Raw genomic sequence first — 21,097 nt, 5'->3', positions numbered from 1 at the left:
TGGGTCATTGTCCTGTTGCAGCACCCAAGATCGCTTCAGCTTGAGTTGACGAACAGATGGCCGGACATTCTCCTTTGAGATTTTTTGGTAGACAGTAGAATTCATGGTTCCATCTATCAAAGCAAGCCTTCCAGGTCCTGAAGCAGCAAAACAACCCCAGACCATCACACTACCACCACCATATTTTACTGTTGGTATGATGTTCTTTTTCTGAAATGCTGTGTTCCTTTTACGCCCGATGTAACGGGACATTTGCCTTCCAAAAGTTCAACTTTTGTCTCATCAGTCCACAAGGTATTTTCCCAAAAGTCTTGGCAATCATTGAGATGTTTCTTAGCAAAATTGAGACAAGCCCTAATGTTCTTTTTGCTTAACAGTGGTTTGTGTCTTGGAAATCTGCCATGCAGGTCGTTTTGCCCAGTCTCTTTCTTATGGTGGAGTCGTGAACACTGACCTTAATTGAGGCAAGTGAGGCCTGTTCCATGTTTTTGCCATTTGTGGATAATGGCTCTCACTGTGGTTCGCTGGAGTACCAAAGCTTTAGAAATGGCTTTATAACTTTTACCAAACTGATAGATCTCAATTACTTCTGTTCTCATTTGTTCCTGAATTTCTTTGGATCTTGGCATGATGTCTAGCTTTTGAGGTGCTTTTGGTCTACTTCTCTGTGTCAGGCAGCTCCTATTTAAGTGATTTCTTGATTGAAACAGGTGTGGCAGTAATCCGCCTGGGGTGGCTACGGAAATTGAACTCAGGTGTGATACACCACAGTTAGATTATTTTTTAACAAGGGGGCAATTACTATTTCACACAGGGCCATGTAGGTTTGGATTTTTTTTCTCCCTAAATAATAAAAACCATCATTTAAAAACTGCATTTTGTGTTTACTTGTGTTATATTTGTGAATGGTTAAATGTGTTTGATGATCAGAAACATTTTGTGTGACAAACATGCAAAAGAATAAGAAATCAGGAAGGGGGCAAATAGTTTTTCACACCACTGTATGTACGTAAGGAGGATTCAGTTAGCGTTGGGAACCGCGTACCAAAGCCCATAAGTAACAAAGACCGTTGAAAAGTTGAATATGGCGGCCAACAGCGCCATCATAACACCAAAATAAGTACCAAATTTCAGCCTTCTACCTACACGGGAAGTTGGAGAATTAGTGACGTTGGAAAGTTCAATATGGCGGCCGACAGTGGCGTCATACCACCGAAATAAGTACGTACATCGGTTTTGGGTAGCGCAGGGAAGCCACCTACCAAATTTCGTGAAGATGGGGCCATAAATAAGAAAGTTAAACATGGTGGACGTTGTCGACCGTTACTTGTAGAATTTCGAAATGAAACCTGATTAACTTTTGTAAGTAAGCTGTAAGGAATGAGCCTGCCAAATTTCAGCCTTCTACCTACACGGGAAGTTGGAGAATTAGTGAGTGAGTGAGTGAGGGCTTTGCATTTTATTAGTATAGATACATACATACATACATACATACATATATATATATATATATATATATATATATATATATATATATATACACGGGTGTGGCAGAGAAGTAATGAGACTGATTTTTATTTACCAAAGTTTTTATTTTTTCAAACATCAATGTTATCCCCTTCAAAGTAGTTCCCTTGGGCAGCTACACACCGATGGAGACGTTGTTCCCACTGTCGGTAGCAGCGCTGGAAGTCTTCAGCCGGTATGGTCTTCAGCCGGTATGGTCTTCAGCATGTCCGTTACACTCTTTTGGATGTTTTCTAAAGTCCCGAAATGACGTCCTTTGAGGACATTTTTCAGTTTAGGAAAAAGCAAAAAGTCACACGGCCTGAGGTCAGGTGAATAAGGGGGCTGGGGAACCACAGGAATTCCTTTTGAGGTCAAAAATTCTGTTATGGAGAGGGCAGTTTTTCGGCACCATTTTGGCACAGACCTTTCGCATGTGCAAATGTTCAGTCAAAATTTGATGAACGATAAATCTGTTCAAATTTAATTGTTCACTCAACATTCTTAATGTTAAATGACGGTCTGATCTCATAAGAGTGTTCACACGTTCAATGTTTTCATTGGTTTTCGAAGTTGAAGTCCTCCCTGAACGGTGTTCATCTTCAACGTGTTTTCTGCCTTCCAAAAATGATTTGTGCCAGCGAAAATTTGAGCTCGGGATAAAGAATGTTCCCCATAGGCCTGTTTTAACTTTTCAAACGTCACACTTGCCGTTTAATGGCACAACGTTGCTCCAAATTCCGCTGTTCCATTTTGCGTGGCACAACCAAAAACACAACTTCGCTAATAGCAGTCACAAAAATCACGTAGTTAACGGAAGGAGTTGAAACTCGCACTGAGCTATGGGAGGGTACTGATACGTGTGCTCTATCAAGGACAATAGCGCAGCGTTGCCAGATCGCTTGCAGAGTTGCCAGATCGCTTGCAGTGTTGCCAGTCTCATTACTTTTCTGCCACAGCTCGTATATATATACATATATAGATACATATATATTAATACATATATATATATACACATATATATATATATATATATATATATATATATATATATACACTAGCAAAATACCCGTGCTTCAGGGCGGAGAAGTAGTGTGTTAAAGAAGTAAAGAAAAAGAAAAGGAAACATTTTGAAAATAATGTAACATGATTGTCAGAGGAATTGTTTTGTGTATTTGGCTGTAGCATCACGAAGTTTCTAGCTGCATCAGAAAATGTACCACGACGTCTGACACGCCTCCGCTTTAGTGTTTTCTCACAGCTTGGATTGCTGCTGTTATAATCGGTTTGAGTCTATACAGTAATCCCTCGCTATATCGCTCTTTGACTTTCGCGGTTTCACTCTATCGCGGATTTTAAATGTAAGCACATCTAAACATATATCACAGATTTTTCGCTGGTTCGCCTCTTTCTGCGGACAATGGGTCTTTTAATTTAGGTTACATGCTTCCTCAGCTTGATTGCCCAGTTGATTTCATACAAAGGATGCTATTGGCGGTTGGCTTAGAAGCTACCCAATCAGAGCATGTATTACATATTAACTAAAACTCGTCAATGCTATAAGATATGCTTCCCACGCGGTGCTTATTTGCTTCTCTCTATCTTTCTCACTCTCTCTGCCTGACGGAGGGGGTGTGAGCAGAGGGCTTTTGCACAGAGGACACGGACGCTCCTCTACAAAATGCAGCTTTATCGCGGCGCTTCTGTATACTTAAAAGCACGTATTGATTTTTTGATTGTTTGCTTTTCTTTGCGATCGCTCTCTCTGACATTCTCTGCTCCTGACGGCGCTCCTTTATGACGCCGCTCCTTTGAAGATATGTTTGCTTTCTTTTAATTGTGAGAAAGAACTGTCATCTCTGTCTTGTAATGGAGCACAGTTTAAACGTTTGACTAAAGGGTGTTATTTCATGTCTAGAGGGCTCTAATAATGTTAACAGGGTTTATAAGGGCTTAAAATATATAAAAATTACTATACAAACATATGGTTTCTACTTCGCGGATTTTCACCTATCGTTGGGGGTCTGGAGCATACCCCTTGATCGAGAAGGACTACTGTATATATATATATATATATATATATATATACTGTATATCTATACTAATAAAAGGCAAAGCCCTCACTCACTCACTCACTCACTGACTCATCACTAATTCTCCAACTTCCCGTGTGGGTGGAAGGCTGAAATTTGGCAGGTTCATTCCTTACAGCTTCCTTACAAAAGTTGGGCAGGTTTTATATCGAAATTCTACGTAATGGTCATAACTGGAAGCAGTTTTCTCCATTTACTGTAATGGAGATGAGCTTCAACGCCGTGGGGGGGAGTTTAGTGTGACATCATCACGCCTCCCGTAATCACGCAGTACATAGAAAACCAGGAAGACCTAAAAAGCGCTGAAGAAAACATGCATTATATAATTGAGAAGGCAGCGAAACAATAAGAAGCGCGAGTGACATATACAACCATATTCATGAGTTCTGCTACTTCGGAAACAAAGCACGATGTAAACCTACACTTTAAATTAAGTTCATAGACAGGCTGCCGCTGGCGTTTGTAATTTAGTGCCTGCCCATATAAGGCCGTCCGTCAGCGGCAATCCAATAGCAAACTCCACTAAATATTCACGGGTGAAGGACTGTGCTTATGCAGAGGAAGATGAGATGGTCAGGGTGGTGTTTGTACAAACTCAGCGAAACTGCGAGAGAAAGTTTTAAGTGCCAGGACTAAGGTAACATTAAATACAGCCATGGACATAGCGAGATGGCACCAGCACAGCTGGGAAACTTCGATGCATGTACACGAGCGGCTCCGTGAACTGGCGCAGTGCACAGATAAAAGCAACAGTTCCAAAGAGGCTGAACAAAACCAATTACACAATTGAAAAGGCAGCAAAAATATGAAGCGTCTGATACATACAAGCATATTCATAAATCCAAAACAAAGCACACGTTGGAAAAAGTCAATGTCCGCTAAAGGAAGACAGTGTAAAAAACCCGTGCATGCAGTGTGTCAGGTCTCAGATAAAGAAGAAGGCGAGCTGTTTATTGATGCAGTAAGAAGCGAATCGATGAATGAAACCTGTCATCTTTACAGCGATTGACAAACACGGAATGTAACTTGAACACAACACATCCTACAAATACGAACCTGATTGAAAGAAATAATGATAATCAAATCCTTGATGACAGCAACACTCAGTAACACTCACAAAACAAATACTGTATATTGACAGTCATGTTACGTTATTTTTAAAATGTTCCCTTTTCTTTTCTAGCTTTTTAACACACTACTTCTCGCTGCGATACGGGTATATATATATGTATATATATATACCCGATCTACATACTCGAATAATGGATACTTTATTAGCCATCAATGATTGTTTTGGTAAAGCCATACTCAGTGTATTCATTAGATGAGCGGTAAAAAGTAAGAGCGAGGGAGGATGACTTATTGAGGCATGCAGGCTGTAGTCTTGCGTCAACTCTATCTGAATTGCGATCACATTTAAAAATATATATTTTCAAGTTCTATTTAGTCCATATGTGTCAAACTCAAGGGCGCGGGCCACATCCGGCCGGTGTAATTATATCCGGCCAGTGAGATCATTTTATATACTGTATTATTGTTATTAATGGCCTGGGTATATGAAGCGCTGGTAACACAATAAACTACAGATCCCATAATGCAGCGCTTCAGCTGCCTTGCCGAACACTTACGCGTTAATCAAGTCTAGCTTATGATGCTGCAAGTTATTGCAAGCTAGCTCACCGATGCTGAAGAGAAAAGTTGATTCTGAAAATAGAGCCTTTAAAACCGATGGGAGGCTGAGTATATGTTTACTGAACCCGTGTGTCTCATTTGTGGAGCTAATGTGGCTGTAATTACAGAATTTAATCTAAGGCGGCACTATGACACAAAACATCAGGGTAACCTGAAAGACCTGAATGCAATGCAGAAGATACAGAAAGCAGAAGAATTAAATAAGAATCTGACACTTCAGCGGACGTTTTTACCCGTGCACAATCACAAAGTGATTTCAAGTGAAGCTGCTTTTATGGGAGACACAAATGCACCAGTGCAACTTGCCCCACTTTCCCTGTTGCCAAGTAATGTTAAACCAAGTCGTCACTACGGTGTTCCCAAATCGCACTTTGCTGATAAACTGGCGCACTGAGTTTGCACGGCGCTTTGGTGACTTTGAAGAACAAAAAGTCCGTCTACATGCGGCTCGAACCTTGTGCATGTTTGGTAGCACATATCTGTGTGAGAAGCTCTTCTCAGTGATAAAGACTAACAAAACAGCACACAGGAGTCGCCTCACTGATGAGCACCTGCAATCCATCCTGAGAATCTCCACAACACAGAACCTCACACCAAACAGAAACAAACTTTGCCAAAAAAAGATGCCAGGCGTCCAGCTCTAAAATGACATATGAGCAAAGACAACTGAATGATTTGATTTGTTATTGCTGAAAGGAACACATTTTATTTATATTTCCAGGTTTTGTTATGCACCATGTTCATATTTGAATTTGTATAATTTTGACAGGATATATTTTTATGGAGAGCAAAATCTTTTGGGATATTTAAAATCTAAGTTTATTTTTTATATAAAATTACATAAGAGTAAAGAAATTTGAATGTTTGTTCTTTTAACGTTTACTTTATTTCTAACTTGTATAATTTAGACAGGATATATTTTTATGGAGAGCAAAATATTATAAGTTGTTTAAGGTTTGAGTTGATTTATTCACGAATAATATTCCTGTCTGTTTTTACCATTCCTACCAAAGATATTTCTGTCGACTAAATAAAAATTCCTTCTATTTAAAATTTAAATACAACTTGAACAAATCGATAGTTCATAATATCCACGCAGACTTGCACGTAAGGCGGAGTTATCTGTTTTAACAAGCAGCGTATTGCACTGATACGAAATAGCTGTGTGTGTATATATGTAGATATGTATGTATATGTATAGATATGTTTATATATGTGTGTGTGTATGTATATGTATATATGTAGATATATATGTATGTATATATGTGTGTGTGTGTATATATATGTGTACATGTATAGATATGTATATATCTATGTGTGTGTGTGTAAATATATATGACAGCAATACTCATCACTCACAACAGTGACAAAACAATGACATTGACAATCATGTTACGTTATTTTCAAAATGTTTCCTTTTCTTTTTCATTGCTTATTTAACACACTACTTCTCCGCTGCGAAGCGCGGGTATTTTGCTAGTATACTAATAAAAGGCAAAGCCCTCACTCACTGACTCATTAATAATTCTCCAACTTCCCGTGTAGGTAGAAGGCTGAAATTTGGCAGGCTCATTCCTTACAGCTTACTTACAAAAGATGGGCAGGTTTCATTTCGAAATTCTACGCGTAATGGTCATAACTGGAAGCTATTTTTCTCCATATACTGTAATGGAGTTGAGCTCGAAAGCCGTGGGGGGCGGAGTTTTGTGTGACATCATCACGCCTCCCACGTAATCACGTGAACTGACTGTCAGCGCAGTATGTAGAAAACCAGGAAGAGCTCCAAAAAGCGCTGAAGAAAACATGCATTATATAATTGAGAAGGCAGTGAAACAATAAGAAGCGAGCGAGTGACATATACAACCATGTTCATGAGTTCTGCTACTTCGGAAACAAAGCAAGGTGTAAACCTAAAGTTTAAATTAAGTTTATAGACAGGCTGCCGCTGCCGTTTGTCATGCCCACGGGTAATGTGGGATACAAGTTTAATGAGAGGACGCAGGATATAAATGAGAATTTTGATCATTTTGTAACTAAGTTAAAATTGCAGGTGAAGGGCTGTGCTTATGCAAATTCCGAGAGACTGTGTTTGTGGGGGATTGACAGTTAACGCGGGTGGGGGAGTCACGTCATCATCTCCCCTCCCATTCACCTCATTTCGCTCTGAGCTGAGCTCCGCAGCTAACGCAGTCTTACGGAAGTGACTTTGTGACGCTGCCACCAAATACTCACAGAAAAATCCACAAGTTTATACACACTCTGAATCCTCCAGGCACTACTTACAAAAGGTTACATTGACAATCGTGTTACGTTATTTTTAAAATGTTTCCTTTTCTTAGCACAAGCATAGCTGAGAAGCTTCGATGCATGTGCTCCATAACGCGTTAAAAAATCACGCATTTAAACAAACTTTGCATTCCAAGCAAAGGGGAACTTCTGTCAATGCATGATTTCCTGGTACACCAATTACATTGATCAGCGCTTCCCGATTCATTTTAACCTCGCACCCCCTTGGTTTGAGAACAAGTATGAAAAAATATGAGGTTAACACAGAAAAACAGATCACCAATTGAAGCTTTATGAATAATCGATACTTTATTCACCATCAAGAATTGTTTTGGTAAAGCCATACTCAGTGTAATCCTCCTTCCATTTTATAATTTTTCTGCCACTAGCCATGATTAAATGAACAGTAAAAAAGTAAGAGCGAAGCGAGGGTGACTTATTCAGGCAGGCAGGCGACAGCTCAATAGCTCAATTTGGATATAAGTAGATTCTATTTAGTCGCCAGAAATATCTTTGGTAGGAATGGAAGTTGAATTTAGCCTTTAAATTTCTATGGTGAAGAAAAATGTATGCAATGATGACTAAATTTAACTATATAAAGTCAAAACTTGTATATATAAAGTCCATTCCCGAATATATAAAGTCAAAACTTGATTATATAAAGTCACTGTCGGAATAAATAAAGTCAAAAGTTGAATATATAAAGTCAGCTCTGGAATATATAAAGTCAAATCTTGAATATATAAAGTCAGCGTCGGAATATACAAAGTCAGCGCTGGAATATCCATCCATTTCCCAACCCGTTGAATCCGACCACAGGGTCACGGGGGTCTGCTGGAGCCAATCCCAGCCAACACTGGGCGCAAGGCAGGAACCAATCCTGGGCAGGGCACATGCATCATTTTCAAAACATTAACTGAACAGTGTTTTTTTAATTTATTTTTCTGAATACGTTTTTGTTAACTTAGTTCAGTTCAGAGTCGTTTCAATCAATATATTTTGACTTTATATATTCAGGAATGAGTTTATATACTCCGATGTTGACTTTATATAATCAGAATTGACTTTATATATACCGACACTGACTTTATATATTCAAGTTCTGACTTTATATATTCTGATGCGGACTTTATATATTCAGAAAATCAATGTATTTGCCTGTTAGGCACCCCATAGTATATGTGTGTGTGTATATATGTACACATGTATGTATACATATATATATACTGTATATATATATATATATATATATATATATATATATATATATATATATATATATGCCAGTAACACTCATGACAATGACAAAACAATTACATTGTCAATCATGTTACGTTATTATTAAAATGTTTCCTTTTCTTTTTTACTTCTCCGCTGTGAAGCGAGGGTATTTTGAGATATATATATATCTCTATCATATATATATATAGATAGATAGATAGATAGATAGATAGATATAGATATGACAACAACACTCATATCAATGACAAAACAATTACATTAACAATTATGTTATGTTATTTTTTAAATTTTCCCTTTTCTTTTTCATATCTTCTTTAACACACTACTTCTCCGCTGTGAAGCGCGTGTATTCTGCTAGTATATATGTAATCTTTAATGTAGGTAGATCATTTCGACCTGGTCATTTTAAAAGGAGGCCGCAAGCTGAAAAGTGTGGGGACCCCTGATTTAGAGGTAAGTGTGGGCCCTGTGGATTACATGGCTTTCTGTCCTTCTACTAGAGCTGTGTGTCACGTTGCATAGTAATTCACAACAAACAACCTAATATGTCCACTCAGAGCCACACACCTTAAGTCAACGCTGTAAAGGAAAGCTCAACGTCCAATCACTTTTACTCTGCACTTTCCTTATCCTTGCCAACTTCTCCCAGTGGGCTGTGCCTGGTACACTCATGAGAGGCACCCAGGGGTCTTCCTAACTACCTGCCCAAACCACTACAACTCTACAGTGGTACATCTCCAAGGTCCTGCTGTATTGCTGTGCTCCACACCTTGTCATGGAAGGTGAGCCCAACAACAATGTCCAGAAACCTAACCGTGTCCATTCGGTGAAGTATGAGGATCACATGCAGCGTCAGTCAAGTAAAAGTGAAGAGTGGCGAGGATCCAGATGCACTAGACACTGGCAAAATATTACTGTCACTTAGGAAAAAACCTAAAGCAGATGTTTGGCCAAATTCAGACCCAATCTTGTTGTGACAGCATGGCTCTGATCAGAATCATTCACCAAAGGCAAAAAATACAGAAAGAAAACCTAACCTTCCCTTGATCTTCTTCTGTCGAACACCTAAACTACGCAAACTTCTCATCCACAGCTTACTTCACGGAGGACAGTTACGTTCTCCACCAGGCACTTTCAGCTCTAACAGGCCACTGTGTCACTGGCAAGTATGTCACTAACAATACCCTTGTATCTGGGCCCTCTGGTAAATTTAATATTAAATAACTGACCTCTTGCATTTAACAATTATATTTACTGCATTTCTCGTAGGATGTGCCCAGTCATCTACACTGGTGAAACAGAGAGACAGCTAGCTGACTGTTTCAAATCAAAGACCTTACAAAGCCTACTGTAGAACACTTGACATCCCTTAATCATTGCCACACTGATCTCCATTTGTGTTCTTTCACACGGCGTCAAACTGAAGAAGCTAAACTCATTTTCAGCCTGGGATCACAGATTTCTTCAACTCTTAATGACAGACTAACTTTTTAAACTCTCCCTTCATCTTCTCAAGTGATAGCCTTTTCTCACCTACTCTCAACTTTTCTCCTTTCATCTGTCCTGCTGTTGGTCCATCCATCCTCCTACTTATGTTTCCCCCTTTTCAAATGCTCACCTCATGATGGCTCCACAACTGTAATGTTGCGTCTTTAATGTTTTTTTTTTTCCTTTGCAGATGAATGTTAACACAGCCCTGCACTAACTCGGGTCTAACTAACTATGGTCACTATCGTGGTAAAGGGTGTTTCTCTATCTCTATAGATAGATAGATAGATATAGATATGACAACAACACTCATATCAATGACAAAACAATTACATTAACAATTATGTTATGTTATTTTTTAAATTTTCCCTTTTCTTTTTCATATCTTCTTTAACACACTACTTCTCCGCTGTGAAGCGCGTGTATTCTGCTAGTATATATGTAATCTTTAATGTAGGTAGATCATTTCGACCTGGTCATTTTAAAAGGAGGCCGCAAGCTGAAAAAGTGTGGGGACCCCTGATTTAGAGGTAAGTGTGGGCCCTGTGGATTACATGGCTTTCTGTCCTTCTACTAGAGCTTGTCCTTGTCTTTTTTGTTATGTACCTTGTTTTTCAAATTGGAGGAGTGGCCTTGCACTAAACAAAGCAATCATGGTAACATCATGAAACTGCGGGCCATCCCAGCTTTTAGACATTTATTTCTCTTTGTGAATATAGCAGCCTTTAGTCCCTGGTTTTTAAATTATCATAAAAATCAAAACCCTTCTTACTAGTCACGATCTTCCTTTCCAAGGCCTCTTAGCTCCCTACTTTTGAAACAGTGAAATATATTACAGGTCATTCTCCTTGGCAGTCGGTATTGTATCTTGAGCTGATGAATTAATGCACATGACTTTATAACTGTTGTGACAGACTGCCGCTCAGCCCACGATTGGTACAATGTGCTGCCATCATGGGCCTTGGCCTTAAAGCATAGGAGCAGAAGCCGGACTGTTTCATTTTACCCATCATTTTCTGTTTCCAGATTTTGAAAACACAAAGAAAGCAACACCAGTTAATCTGTACCATATTATGGATTCTCTTGCTGTACTTAAATATCAGAAACACCCATACTGTACATGTGTTCACATACACTGTATTTACATGTGACAGAGTAAGTACAACTCATGAAATGTTTTTTCTTTTTCAATATATGTGGACATATCAAGATTTGATCTTCAGTATATTTAAATAAAGGTGATCTAATATAAAAATCATCATGTTATGTTTACATTTTATAGTCCTGTGTATGATTTAAATAAAGATAAATGGAAATTTCACATGTTGAAAAAGTATGGACACCCCTACATTTATCACTACTTAAAATTAGGATCAGGAGCAAATGATCGTTAGAGAAGATCTTGTCTTATTTAAGCCTCACACGTGTTGTTTGGTTTGCTCAGTGTTGTTGAAGTGTGTGTTGTCACCATGCTGAGGTGGAAAGAGCTCTCTTGAGTCTTCAGAAAGAAGGTCAGAGATGCCTAGGAGTCTGGAAAGTAATTTGAAATGATCTCTAAACAACTGGAAATCAACCATACCACTGTCTTCAAGATCAGCTACAAGTGGAGATGATTTCTAACAACTGCCAAATTGTCCAGTCCAGACCACCCCAGCAAGCTCACTCTGAGTGCTGAACTCATGATGTTGAAAGACGTTTCAAAGAACCTCAGAACTTCATCACAAGGCCTACATACAGTTTGTCACTGTTGATGTCAAAGAAGGACTAAGGTTTGCCCATGGACGCCTAGGTAAAAACCAGAATTTTTGGACGTGTAGTCTGGACAGATGGGGAAAAAATAGTTATTTGGCCACAGTACCAGAAGATGTGACTGACAAAGGTGTTTGACCGGCAGAGCCTTATACCATCATTGTGGTGGAAAGGTTATAATGTAGTTTGGAGGTACTTTCCTGGGCAGCTCACCATTATAACATCCATTATGAATTCTTCACTGTAGCAGAGGGTACTGGAGCATAACGTGAGACCATCTGTCAGATGATTGATGCTCAACTGAAAATGGATGTCGCAATATGATAGTGAGCCCAAGCATGCTGGTAAGTCCACCAAGGAACCGCTGAAGTGAGAGAAACCAAGTCAAAAGCCTGGATCTGAACCCCATCAAGGTGTTGTGCTGCTTTGAAAGGGACTGTGCATGCAAGACACCCCTCGGGCATCACACAGCTGAAAGAATTCTACATGGAGAAATGGCAGACACTTACAGGAAATTCCTACTTGAGGTCATTTATGCCAAAGAGGGCTTAATGCCCGCTATTACAGCCATGGGTCTGTCTTTCTTTGCCATAGATGAAAACAGTATATCTGTTCAAATTTCATTGAATTACATATTGCAAAGTCAAATGTAATTTTTGCTTTCAGTTGCATCATCTTTATCTAAATATACTGTTTAAATGAAGACCAAATCTTGACATGTCCACATGTGGTTAAAAAAAAAAAAAGCAAACACATTTCATGGGGCGTACTTAATTTTTCACAAACACGCTCCTGTTTATTCACTCAGGAGATCTGGCACTAACGAGTTGTAGTTTTTGGTCCGGCCTCGGCAGCCCACCCAGTGACTGCCACGGTATGCCTACCTGCTTTATAAGAGGAGCGTACCAGGGGGCCACTGGCTGTGTACAGGAATCCCAGCTTGGTCCCTATCTTCTCCCAGTACTGGAACTTTTCAGGAGTAATGTACTCTTCCACCTAAAAAGTACAAAAACAGCTTTACGTTTTGTCACATAATTTTTATAAACTATTGAACTGACCTGGAGGATTTGAAATGGTGCAGCAATGGGCTTTTTGTTAACTTAAAATAACTTACTTCTGTTTACTTGGACCTTTAAAGGTGTCCCCCTCCCTTTTTTGTTTGCAGGTGACCTAAACTCTTTTCTTTCGTAATCATTCAAAGCATTGTTTCACGATGTACGAGTTTTACTAAGTCAAACTGCCTCAATTACAAGTTTAAGTCCTCAAATCAAATCAAATATAAAGGATGGAGCAGAATGGCTTTGAGCCCACTGTGTCACGTTGCATAGTAATTCACAACAAACAACCTAATATGTCCACTCAGAGCCACACACCTTAAGTTCAGAGTCGTTTCAATCAATATATTTTGACTTTATATATTCAGGAATGAGTTTATATACTCCGATGTTGACTTTATATAATCAGAATTGACTTTATATATACCGACACTGACTTTATATATTCAAGTTCTGACTTTATATATTCTGATGCGGACTTTATATATTCAGAAAATCAATGTATTTGCCTGTTAGGCACCCCATAGTATATGTGTGTGTGTATATATGTACACATGTATGTATACATATATATATACTGTATATATATATATATATATATATATATATATATGCCAGTAACACTCATGACAATGACAAAACAATTACATTGTCAATCATGTTACGTTATTATTAAAATGTTTCCTTTTCTTTTTTACTTCTCCGCTGTGAAGCGAGGGTATTTTGAGATATATATATCTCTATCATATATATAGATAGATAGATAGATAGATATAGATATGACAACAACACTCATATCAATGACAAAACAATTACATTAACAATTATGTTATGTTATTTTTTAAATTTTCCCTTTTCTTTTCATATCTTCTTTAACACACTACTTCTCCGCTGTGAAGCGCGTGTATTCTGCTAGTATATATGTAATCTTTAATGTAGGTAGATCATTTCGACCTGGTCATTTTAAAAGGAGGCCGCAAGCTGAAAAAGTGTGGGGACCCCTGATTTAGAGGTAAGTGTGGGCCCTGTGGATTACATGGCTTTCTGTCCTTCTACTAGAGCTGTGTGTCACGTTGCATAGTAATTCACAACAAACAACCTAATATGTCCACTCAGAGCCACACACCTTAAGTCAACGCTGTAAAGGAAAGCTCAACGTCCAATCACTTTTACTCTGCACTTTCCTTATCCTTGCCAACTTCTCCCAGTGGGCTGTGCCTGGTACACTCATGAGAGGCACCCAGGGGTCTTCCTAACTACCTGCCCAAACCACTACAACTCTACAGTGGTACATCTCCAAGGTCCTGCTGTATTGCTGTGCTCCACACCTTGTCATGGAAGGTGAGCCCAACAACAATGTCCAGAAACCTAACCGTGTCCATTCGGTGAAGTATGAGGATCACATGCAGCGTCAGTCAAGTAAAAGTGAAGAGTGGCGAGGATCCAGATGCACTAGACACTGGCAAAATATTACTGTCACTTAGGAAAAAACCTAAAGCAGATGTTTGGCCAAATTCAGACCCAATCTTGTTGTGACAGCATGGCTCTGATCAGAATCATTCACCAAAGGCAAAAAATACAGAAAGAAAACCTAACCTTCCCTTGATCTTCTTCTGTCGAACACCTAAACTACGCAAACTTCTCATCCACAGCTTACTTCACGGAGGACAGTTACGTTCTCCACCAGGCACTTTCAGCTCTAACAGGCGCCACTGTGTCACTGGCAAGTATGTCACTAACAATACCCTTGTATCTGGGCCCTCTGGTAAATTTAATATTAAATAACTGACCTCTTGCATTTAACAATTATATTTACTGCATTTCTCGTAGGATGTGCCCAGTCATCTACACTGGTGAAACAGAGAGACAGCTAGCTGACTGTTTCAAATCAAAGACCTTACAAAGCCTACTGTAGAACACTTGACATCCCTTAATCATTGCCACACTGATCTCCATTTGTGTTCTTTCACACGGCGTCAAACTGAAGAAGCTAAACTCATTTTCAGCCTGGGATCACAGATTTCTTCAACTCTTAATGACAGACTAACTTTTTAAACTCTCCCTTCATCTTCTCAAGTGATAGCCTTTTCTCACCTACTCTCAACTTTTCTCCTTTCATCTGTCCTGCTGTTGGTCCATCCATCCTCCTACTTATGTTTCCCCCTTTTCAAATGCTCACCTCATGATGGCTCCACAACTGTAATGTTGCGTCTTTAATGTTTTTTTTTTTCCTTTGCAGATGAATGTTAACACAGCCCTGCACTAACTCGGGTCTAACTAACTATGGTCACTATCGTGGTAAAGGGTGTTTTTTGAATTATAAAAGGCTGTTGATGTCTTACACTATTCCTATAAAACGAAAAGTCAAGTCTGACTACATATAAACTTTAATAGATGTTCCAGTTTGTCTGGGGTTAGGAATTTGCTCAGCGAGTCACTCCTCTCTCATCCATACACCCTCTCTGAGACAGCAGAACTCAAGGCCTTGGGATTCACAGCCACTTCATCTCTTTGCTCATGGGGGAACGAGTGTAACCAGTTTAGTTGCTGTAACCAGCAGTTGCACAAGAAGCCTCTTTGAAGCCAGCATCCATTCTACCTCTGGCTGAGAGAGAACTCCTTTGGAAACTACAAAAGAACTTGCTGCTTTTCATTTCAGTGGCCCATACTCAATCTCCAGGGAGGACATGTGGCTGGGTGGTATGGACCCTGTAATAAGTGTATAAGTTTAATATGTCACTGTGCTCTGTGCAAATATATTTTATAAATCTGGCTTTTTCTACTCACATGCACAGAGCCAGATTTAGCACAGGATTTCACCATTTAAGAACTGCTAGGCAAAGCATAAGACAAGACAGATAATCTGCATCCTCTTTGCCTTCTTTGGAATTGTAATATTCACCTAAGTGGGGCCCTGCACTTGGAGAAAGAGTATAAAGCCTTGGAACATTGCCGGCACACCTTTGAAGCAGACAGACGGATGGGAGGTAACGTCATCTGATCCTGAAAATCCTTCCAACGCAGTGGCGAAAATGGCAGACCCTACACATCGAGCCCCCACTCCTGAACTGGGTTCTTGCCATTGGCTTCCTTTGTCTGTTATGCAGCGTAAGCCATCATTAAGGAAAGCTAAGTTATTTCTCCTATGTGATTTCTTATCACCGTATCACTAAGGGAGGGGTATCGCCTTTTAATATCCTATCTGTATAGATTCGGGTTATGTAACACGCCACAATTACAAAAGAACTCATTCTAACAAGGGGGCTAACTGATGCCCCCTGCTGGATACAGACCCTGATCAGAGACATGGTTAAAATGAAGCAAACATAGACAAGGAGAAAAGATGCATCAAAGAAAATTCTGAGCTGTTAAAAATGGACTGAAGAGGAGTGCATTTTCTACATTCATGCAATGCTACTACTGACATGGACTTTACATGTCACACTTCCATTAAATGATCTAATGTGCACTATTGATAACATTTTTTTGTAAACAATACAAAATTTGGGCAGCATGGTGGCACAGTGGTAGCGCTGCTGCCTTACAGTAAGGAGACCTGGGTTCACTTCCCATTTTGCATGTACTCCTTGTGTCAGTATGGGCTTCCTCCCATGGTCCAAAGACATGCAGGTTTGGTGCATTGCTGGTCCTAAATTGTCCGTAGTGTGTGCTTGGTGTGGGGGTGTGTGTGTGTGCCCTGCCCGGGGTTTGTTCCTGCCTTGCGCCCTGTGCTGGCTCCAGCAGACCCCGTGACTCTGTGTTAGGATATAGCGGGTTGGACATTGACTGACTGACTGACTGACAATACAAAATTCAAAGCACTGACCTTAAGATGTCGTTTTGTAGGCTGCATGTATTGTCCTAGGGTTAAACAATCAACACCTGCCTCTCTCAGTTCTGTAGAAAACAAAACAGAATTTTTATGTCTTTCCATGATCACAATTCTAAAAATAAAGCTGCATTATAATTTTAGAGAAGGCAGCTTCTGAATTTAATACTAAGTGTACGAAGGCCTGGCACAGCATTGATGTGGCCCACCAACTCAATGCCTGACATGGGCACAGGTACTCGGATGCCCATGGATTTTCTGAATTTTCCTTTTTCCAGGATAGGGTTACCAGCAGTGGGGAGAATCAATGCCCTCACACACACACATACATACACACACACACACACCAGCACTGTTTAGAGTGGTTATTTAAGATAACATACACATTTTTAGAATATGATAAGTAACCAGAATGCCGGAGACAGAGGATTATGCCAGCTCCACAGTAAAACTGCAATGTTAAATACATAACATAATGTCACTCAACATGTATACCAAACATTTTGATAAATTAACCAAAACATTTGCAAAATACACAGTAGGAGTAGCTTAATGAATGAAAGAAAGAAAAAACACACCAAAACCACATATGAGCCAAAAGAAAAAAAGCAAAAAAAAAAAAAGCAACACCTTCTCCATGTGCTAAAATCTCAGACTTCTAGCTCGTCAGGGAAGGAGTCTCTATAAACATGGTAAGGTCTGCAGCACTGCCTTTCTGAGAATCGTTGCTGACAGCCTATGGCAGGAGGTTGTTAAAAATGCTTAATGCTAGGTGGGAGAATCCTAGTCCTTGGCACCCCCTACCTGTATGTCTACAAATCCGTCAGTCACGGCCTGCTTGTCCATCTGTCAGAGTCTACACTCACTGTGGGGAATGTGAGATTTTTGAGTAAATCTGTTAAGCAGGCAAATTAAAGAACAGAAGTGGGGGAATAAAGGGACAAATGAACACACATTTGCAGCTCAGACTGTATTATTTCTAGTAATTCTATAACTAAAGAGGCCTTATTTGCTGTTTCTTCATGGCTACTATAGCATGGGAGGCTTCAATATAGTCTATTATGACTTTCTTTAGACATGTCAGGTGTAGTCAAAACTGGAAAAAAACACTAAATTCATGTTCAAAGTTGAAATGGTTCTTTACTGCTGGTTTACATCATGCAATTTCACACTCATGCAAAAGGAAACAAGCTGAAATAATATACTGCATTATACAATGTATAGTGTGTTTTTAAACTTACCTGTTAAGGCTGAGTAAACTTGTTTATCGGTTTCTCCCAGCCCCAGCATTATAGAGGTCTTTGATAAAAGTGCAGGGTTCACCTTTTTTGCATGTTTCAGGACACTCAATGACTGATCAAAGTTTGCTCGAGGGTCACGAACCTGCCTGAAATCAGAGAGCACGATTTAACCAACAATTACACTTCCGTTTTTCTTTTTAAACCCAGATCAACTGCTTTAAAATTCTTTGAAACACGGGTTTGTTCTTTAATGCACTGTGTAGTGGGGAGGCTCTTATCTAACATTAAATCATTTTAATCTCAGTTTTCTAAGACTTGAACATTATCGTTTAATCATTTTTTTGTGGTGACTACCTAAGTGTTTTCCAATATATAAAAGTCTTTTTTGTCTGAGTAATAAAGTTCTTTAGATACTTTCAGCACCAGAGGCCGCCTGAAATTTCAAATGACAAATATGTAAATAAGAATTAGTGGGAGTAAAGGCAAATATGGAGTCTACTCTACCACAGCACTGACCAGCATGTTTAAAAACACAGCAGTTCATTCCAGTATTGCTTCTTCAACAGCATTCCTCCCTTATTTGCATCTGCTCTACTTTAGTATCCACTTTTCACAATTAAGACATTTTCACATGGGTAGTAAATAAAAGTAAAGTGCCCAGGACTCATCAAAACCCCAAAAAGCACATTAATAATATATTATAATGCCTACCTTGGTAATGCAACCATATGTGAACAATCGTAAGAAAATGTCTCCCTGAAAACATAACAGATTCTGTGTCTGCTGATGAAAGCTCTGATTTGACATTGCTGTTGGCATCAAGTATTTAAAAAGATTCCCAGCAATATGCACAAAAGCAAAACATTTTTCAGTTTGAAGTACCCTACTGTAGAGATGAAGACTGAATTCCTTTACTCAAAGCATTGGATTTGGAAATAAATGGGATTTATTTTTGGGACTGGTCCGTATTTTCCATGAAACTTTGTTTTTTTTTTTTTTTTACTAGCAAACACTTTCTGTCTGACTGATCAAAGCATCATCCAGGCGTCTTACAAACTAAAACTGGCTAATATCCAAACATGCTTTTGTAACCAAGTAAAAATCAACAACAAATAAAAACTGAGAGGCTTATATTGATTTTATTGGTTACTGTATATTCTACAATTTAAAAAAAACAAACCTCTTAAAATGTTTTTTGTACATTAAACCACAATAAACCATTGAATTCTAACTACTGTATGTGTATGTTAGGAAACAAAGCTTCTACAGAAAAATTATGTTGGTCGCTTTAACTGAAAAATGTACTGACATTGCTCAATTAAAAAATATCAGTCAATGCCTGGTTTTCAAATGCTGACCTTCAAGCAAATATAGGTCATTTTAATCCTTCTGTGTGCTAATATTAGATATTAAAACAGAATCATACATAGACATATTACTCCTTTACAGACTTACTGAGACGTACTCCTCACTCATAATTTAATCCAATCAACTTTCACCTGACCCTTCTTTATAAAGTATGATAAAGCAGTCTTGACGTGACTTTAAAATTTACAAACATTTAGCCAGCGGCCATACCACAGGTCAGAACAGCTCATTCACCTGATGCTAAGCGTGTTCAGGCTTGGTCAATACTTGGACAGGAGACCATCTAGGAAAAAGCTTGGATTGCTGCTGAATGAGGTGCTGGTGAGGCCAGATGGGGGCACTTACCCTGTGGTCTGAATGTGGATCCCAATGCTACAATGCAATGATGGGGTCACTGTGTTGTAAAAATGGCACTGTCCTTCAGATGAGATATAAAAATCGAGGTCCTGACTCTCTGTGTCATTAAAGATCCCTGGGCCTCATTCGTAAAGAGAACGGTGTATCTCAAAGTCCAGGCTAAACCCCTCCATGGCCTAGTCATTCAGGCCCCCTAATCATTCCCTCTTTCTCACTCACCACCTAATAGCCAATGTGTGGCAAGTGTACTGGTGTAATAATGGCTGCCATGGCATCATCCAGGTGAGTCCTACACATTAGCGGTGGCTGAAGTGGCTCCCCACTCACTGTAGCGCTGTATACATGTACAGAATTATTAGTATTAAAAGTGGGAAACACTTAAAAGGTTTTAGACATACTTATTCGTTGCCAACATTTAACAGATGTGCTGCTTTCATTTTCTTTTTGTAGTCTCCTCTCCTCTAAACAAAGCCATTACATATTGCAGCCTTGTACATTTAATCTGCAAAATGGCCACTATCAGGCATTTATACAATCTGCCTGCACATCGTAATGATGTGAAATAAACTTATACTGTTGATTTACAACCTCCCCATTTCAATTGATTTTTGTTGATTTCCAGCTTAATGAGAACGGATATGTTGTACTTGTGGACTCTAATTTGAAGCACTCACTATTTTAATTCTGTTTGATGTTACACTGCTAACTAAAATTATACAATATGCTCAAAGAATATGAAAAAGTACATCATCAGTGTGTTAACTTTCTGTCCACTCTTTCTTAAAGGGCAACACTTCACAGTCCACTGAAACGGCCATTTTCTGGACTTGGCTAACACACTACTATTTCTGACACAAGTACAAGATTCGCACTGTTAGGAAGAAGGCTTTAATTACAGTCAGTTTAAAGCAGATTACATGGAGCGGCAAAAATCTTTTCTTGCATTCTCAAAACCACCCACCTCTGCACTTCTTCCACTCTGCTTTATCTACAATATAGAAACCTAACACGTGAACATAGAAATCGAATGCTGAAAATGATAATAGATATACTACATGCACAAACAACAAGTTAACTAAGGCTTCATTTATAACCTATTAAATCTTTTTGTCCATCAATATGAACAATATGTTATTACAGGTGTCATTATCTTGTATCCAAGGCAAAACACAGATGCTATAATAGATACCT

At 39.1% G+C, this 21,097-nt stretch overlaps 1 protein-coding gene across 1 annotated transcript in view; it reads right to left on the bottom strand.

The window, feature by feature from the left end:
• lias (lipoic acid synthetase) overlaps positions 1-21,097 on the bottom strand; it is a 44,509-nt gene that overhangs the window by 6,062 nt on the left and 17,350 nt on the right. Inside the window, exons 8-10 of the mRNA XM_039751312.1 lie at positions 18,182-18,327; positions 16,938-17,008; positions 12,941-13,052 (exon numbers count right to left, since the gene is read on the bottom strand). Coding sequence (XP_039607246.1) covers positions 12,941-13,052; positions 16,938-17,008; positions 18,182-18,327 — 329 coding nt within the window. The remainder of the gene's footprint in view (positions 1-12,940; positions 13,053-16,937; positions 17,009-18,181; positions 18,328-21,097) is intronic.

The sequence above is a fragment of the Polypterus senegalus genome, chromosome 4, assembly GCF_016835505.1.
Source record: "Polypterus senegalus isolate Bchr_013 chromosome 4, ASM1683550v1, whole genome shotgun sequence".
Taxonomy (NCBI): domain Eukaryota; kingdom Metazoa; phylum Chordata; class Cladistia; order Polypteriformes; family Polypteridae; genus Polypterus; species Polypterus senegalus.
This window is presented reverse-complemented; position numbering and strand designations above follow the sequence as displayed.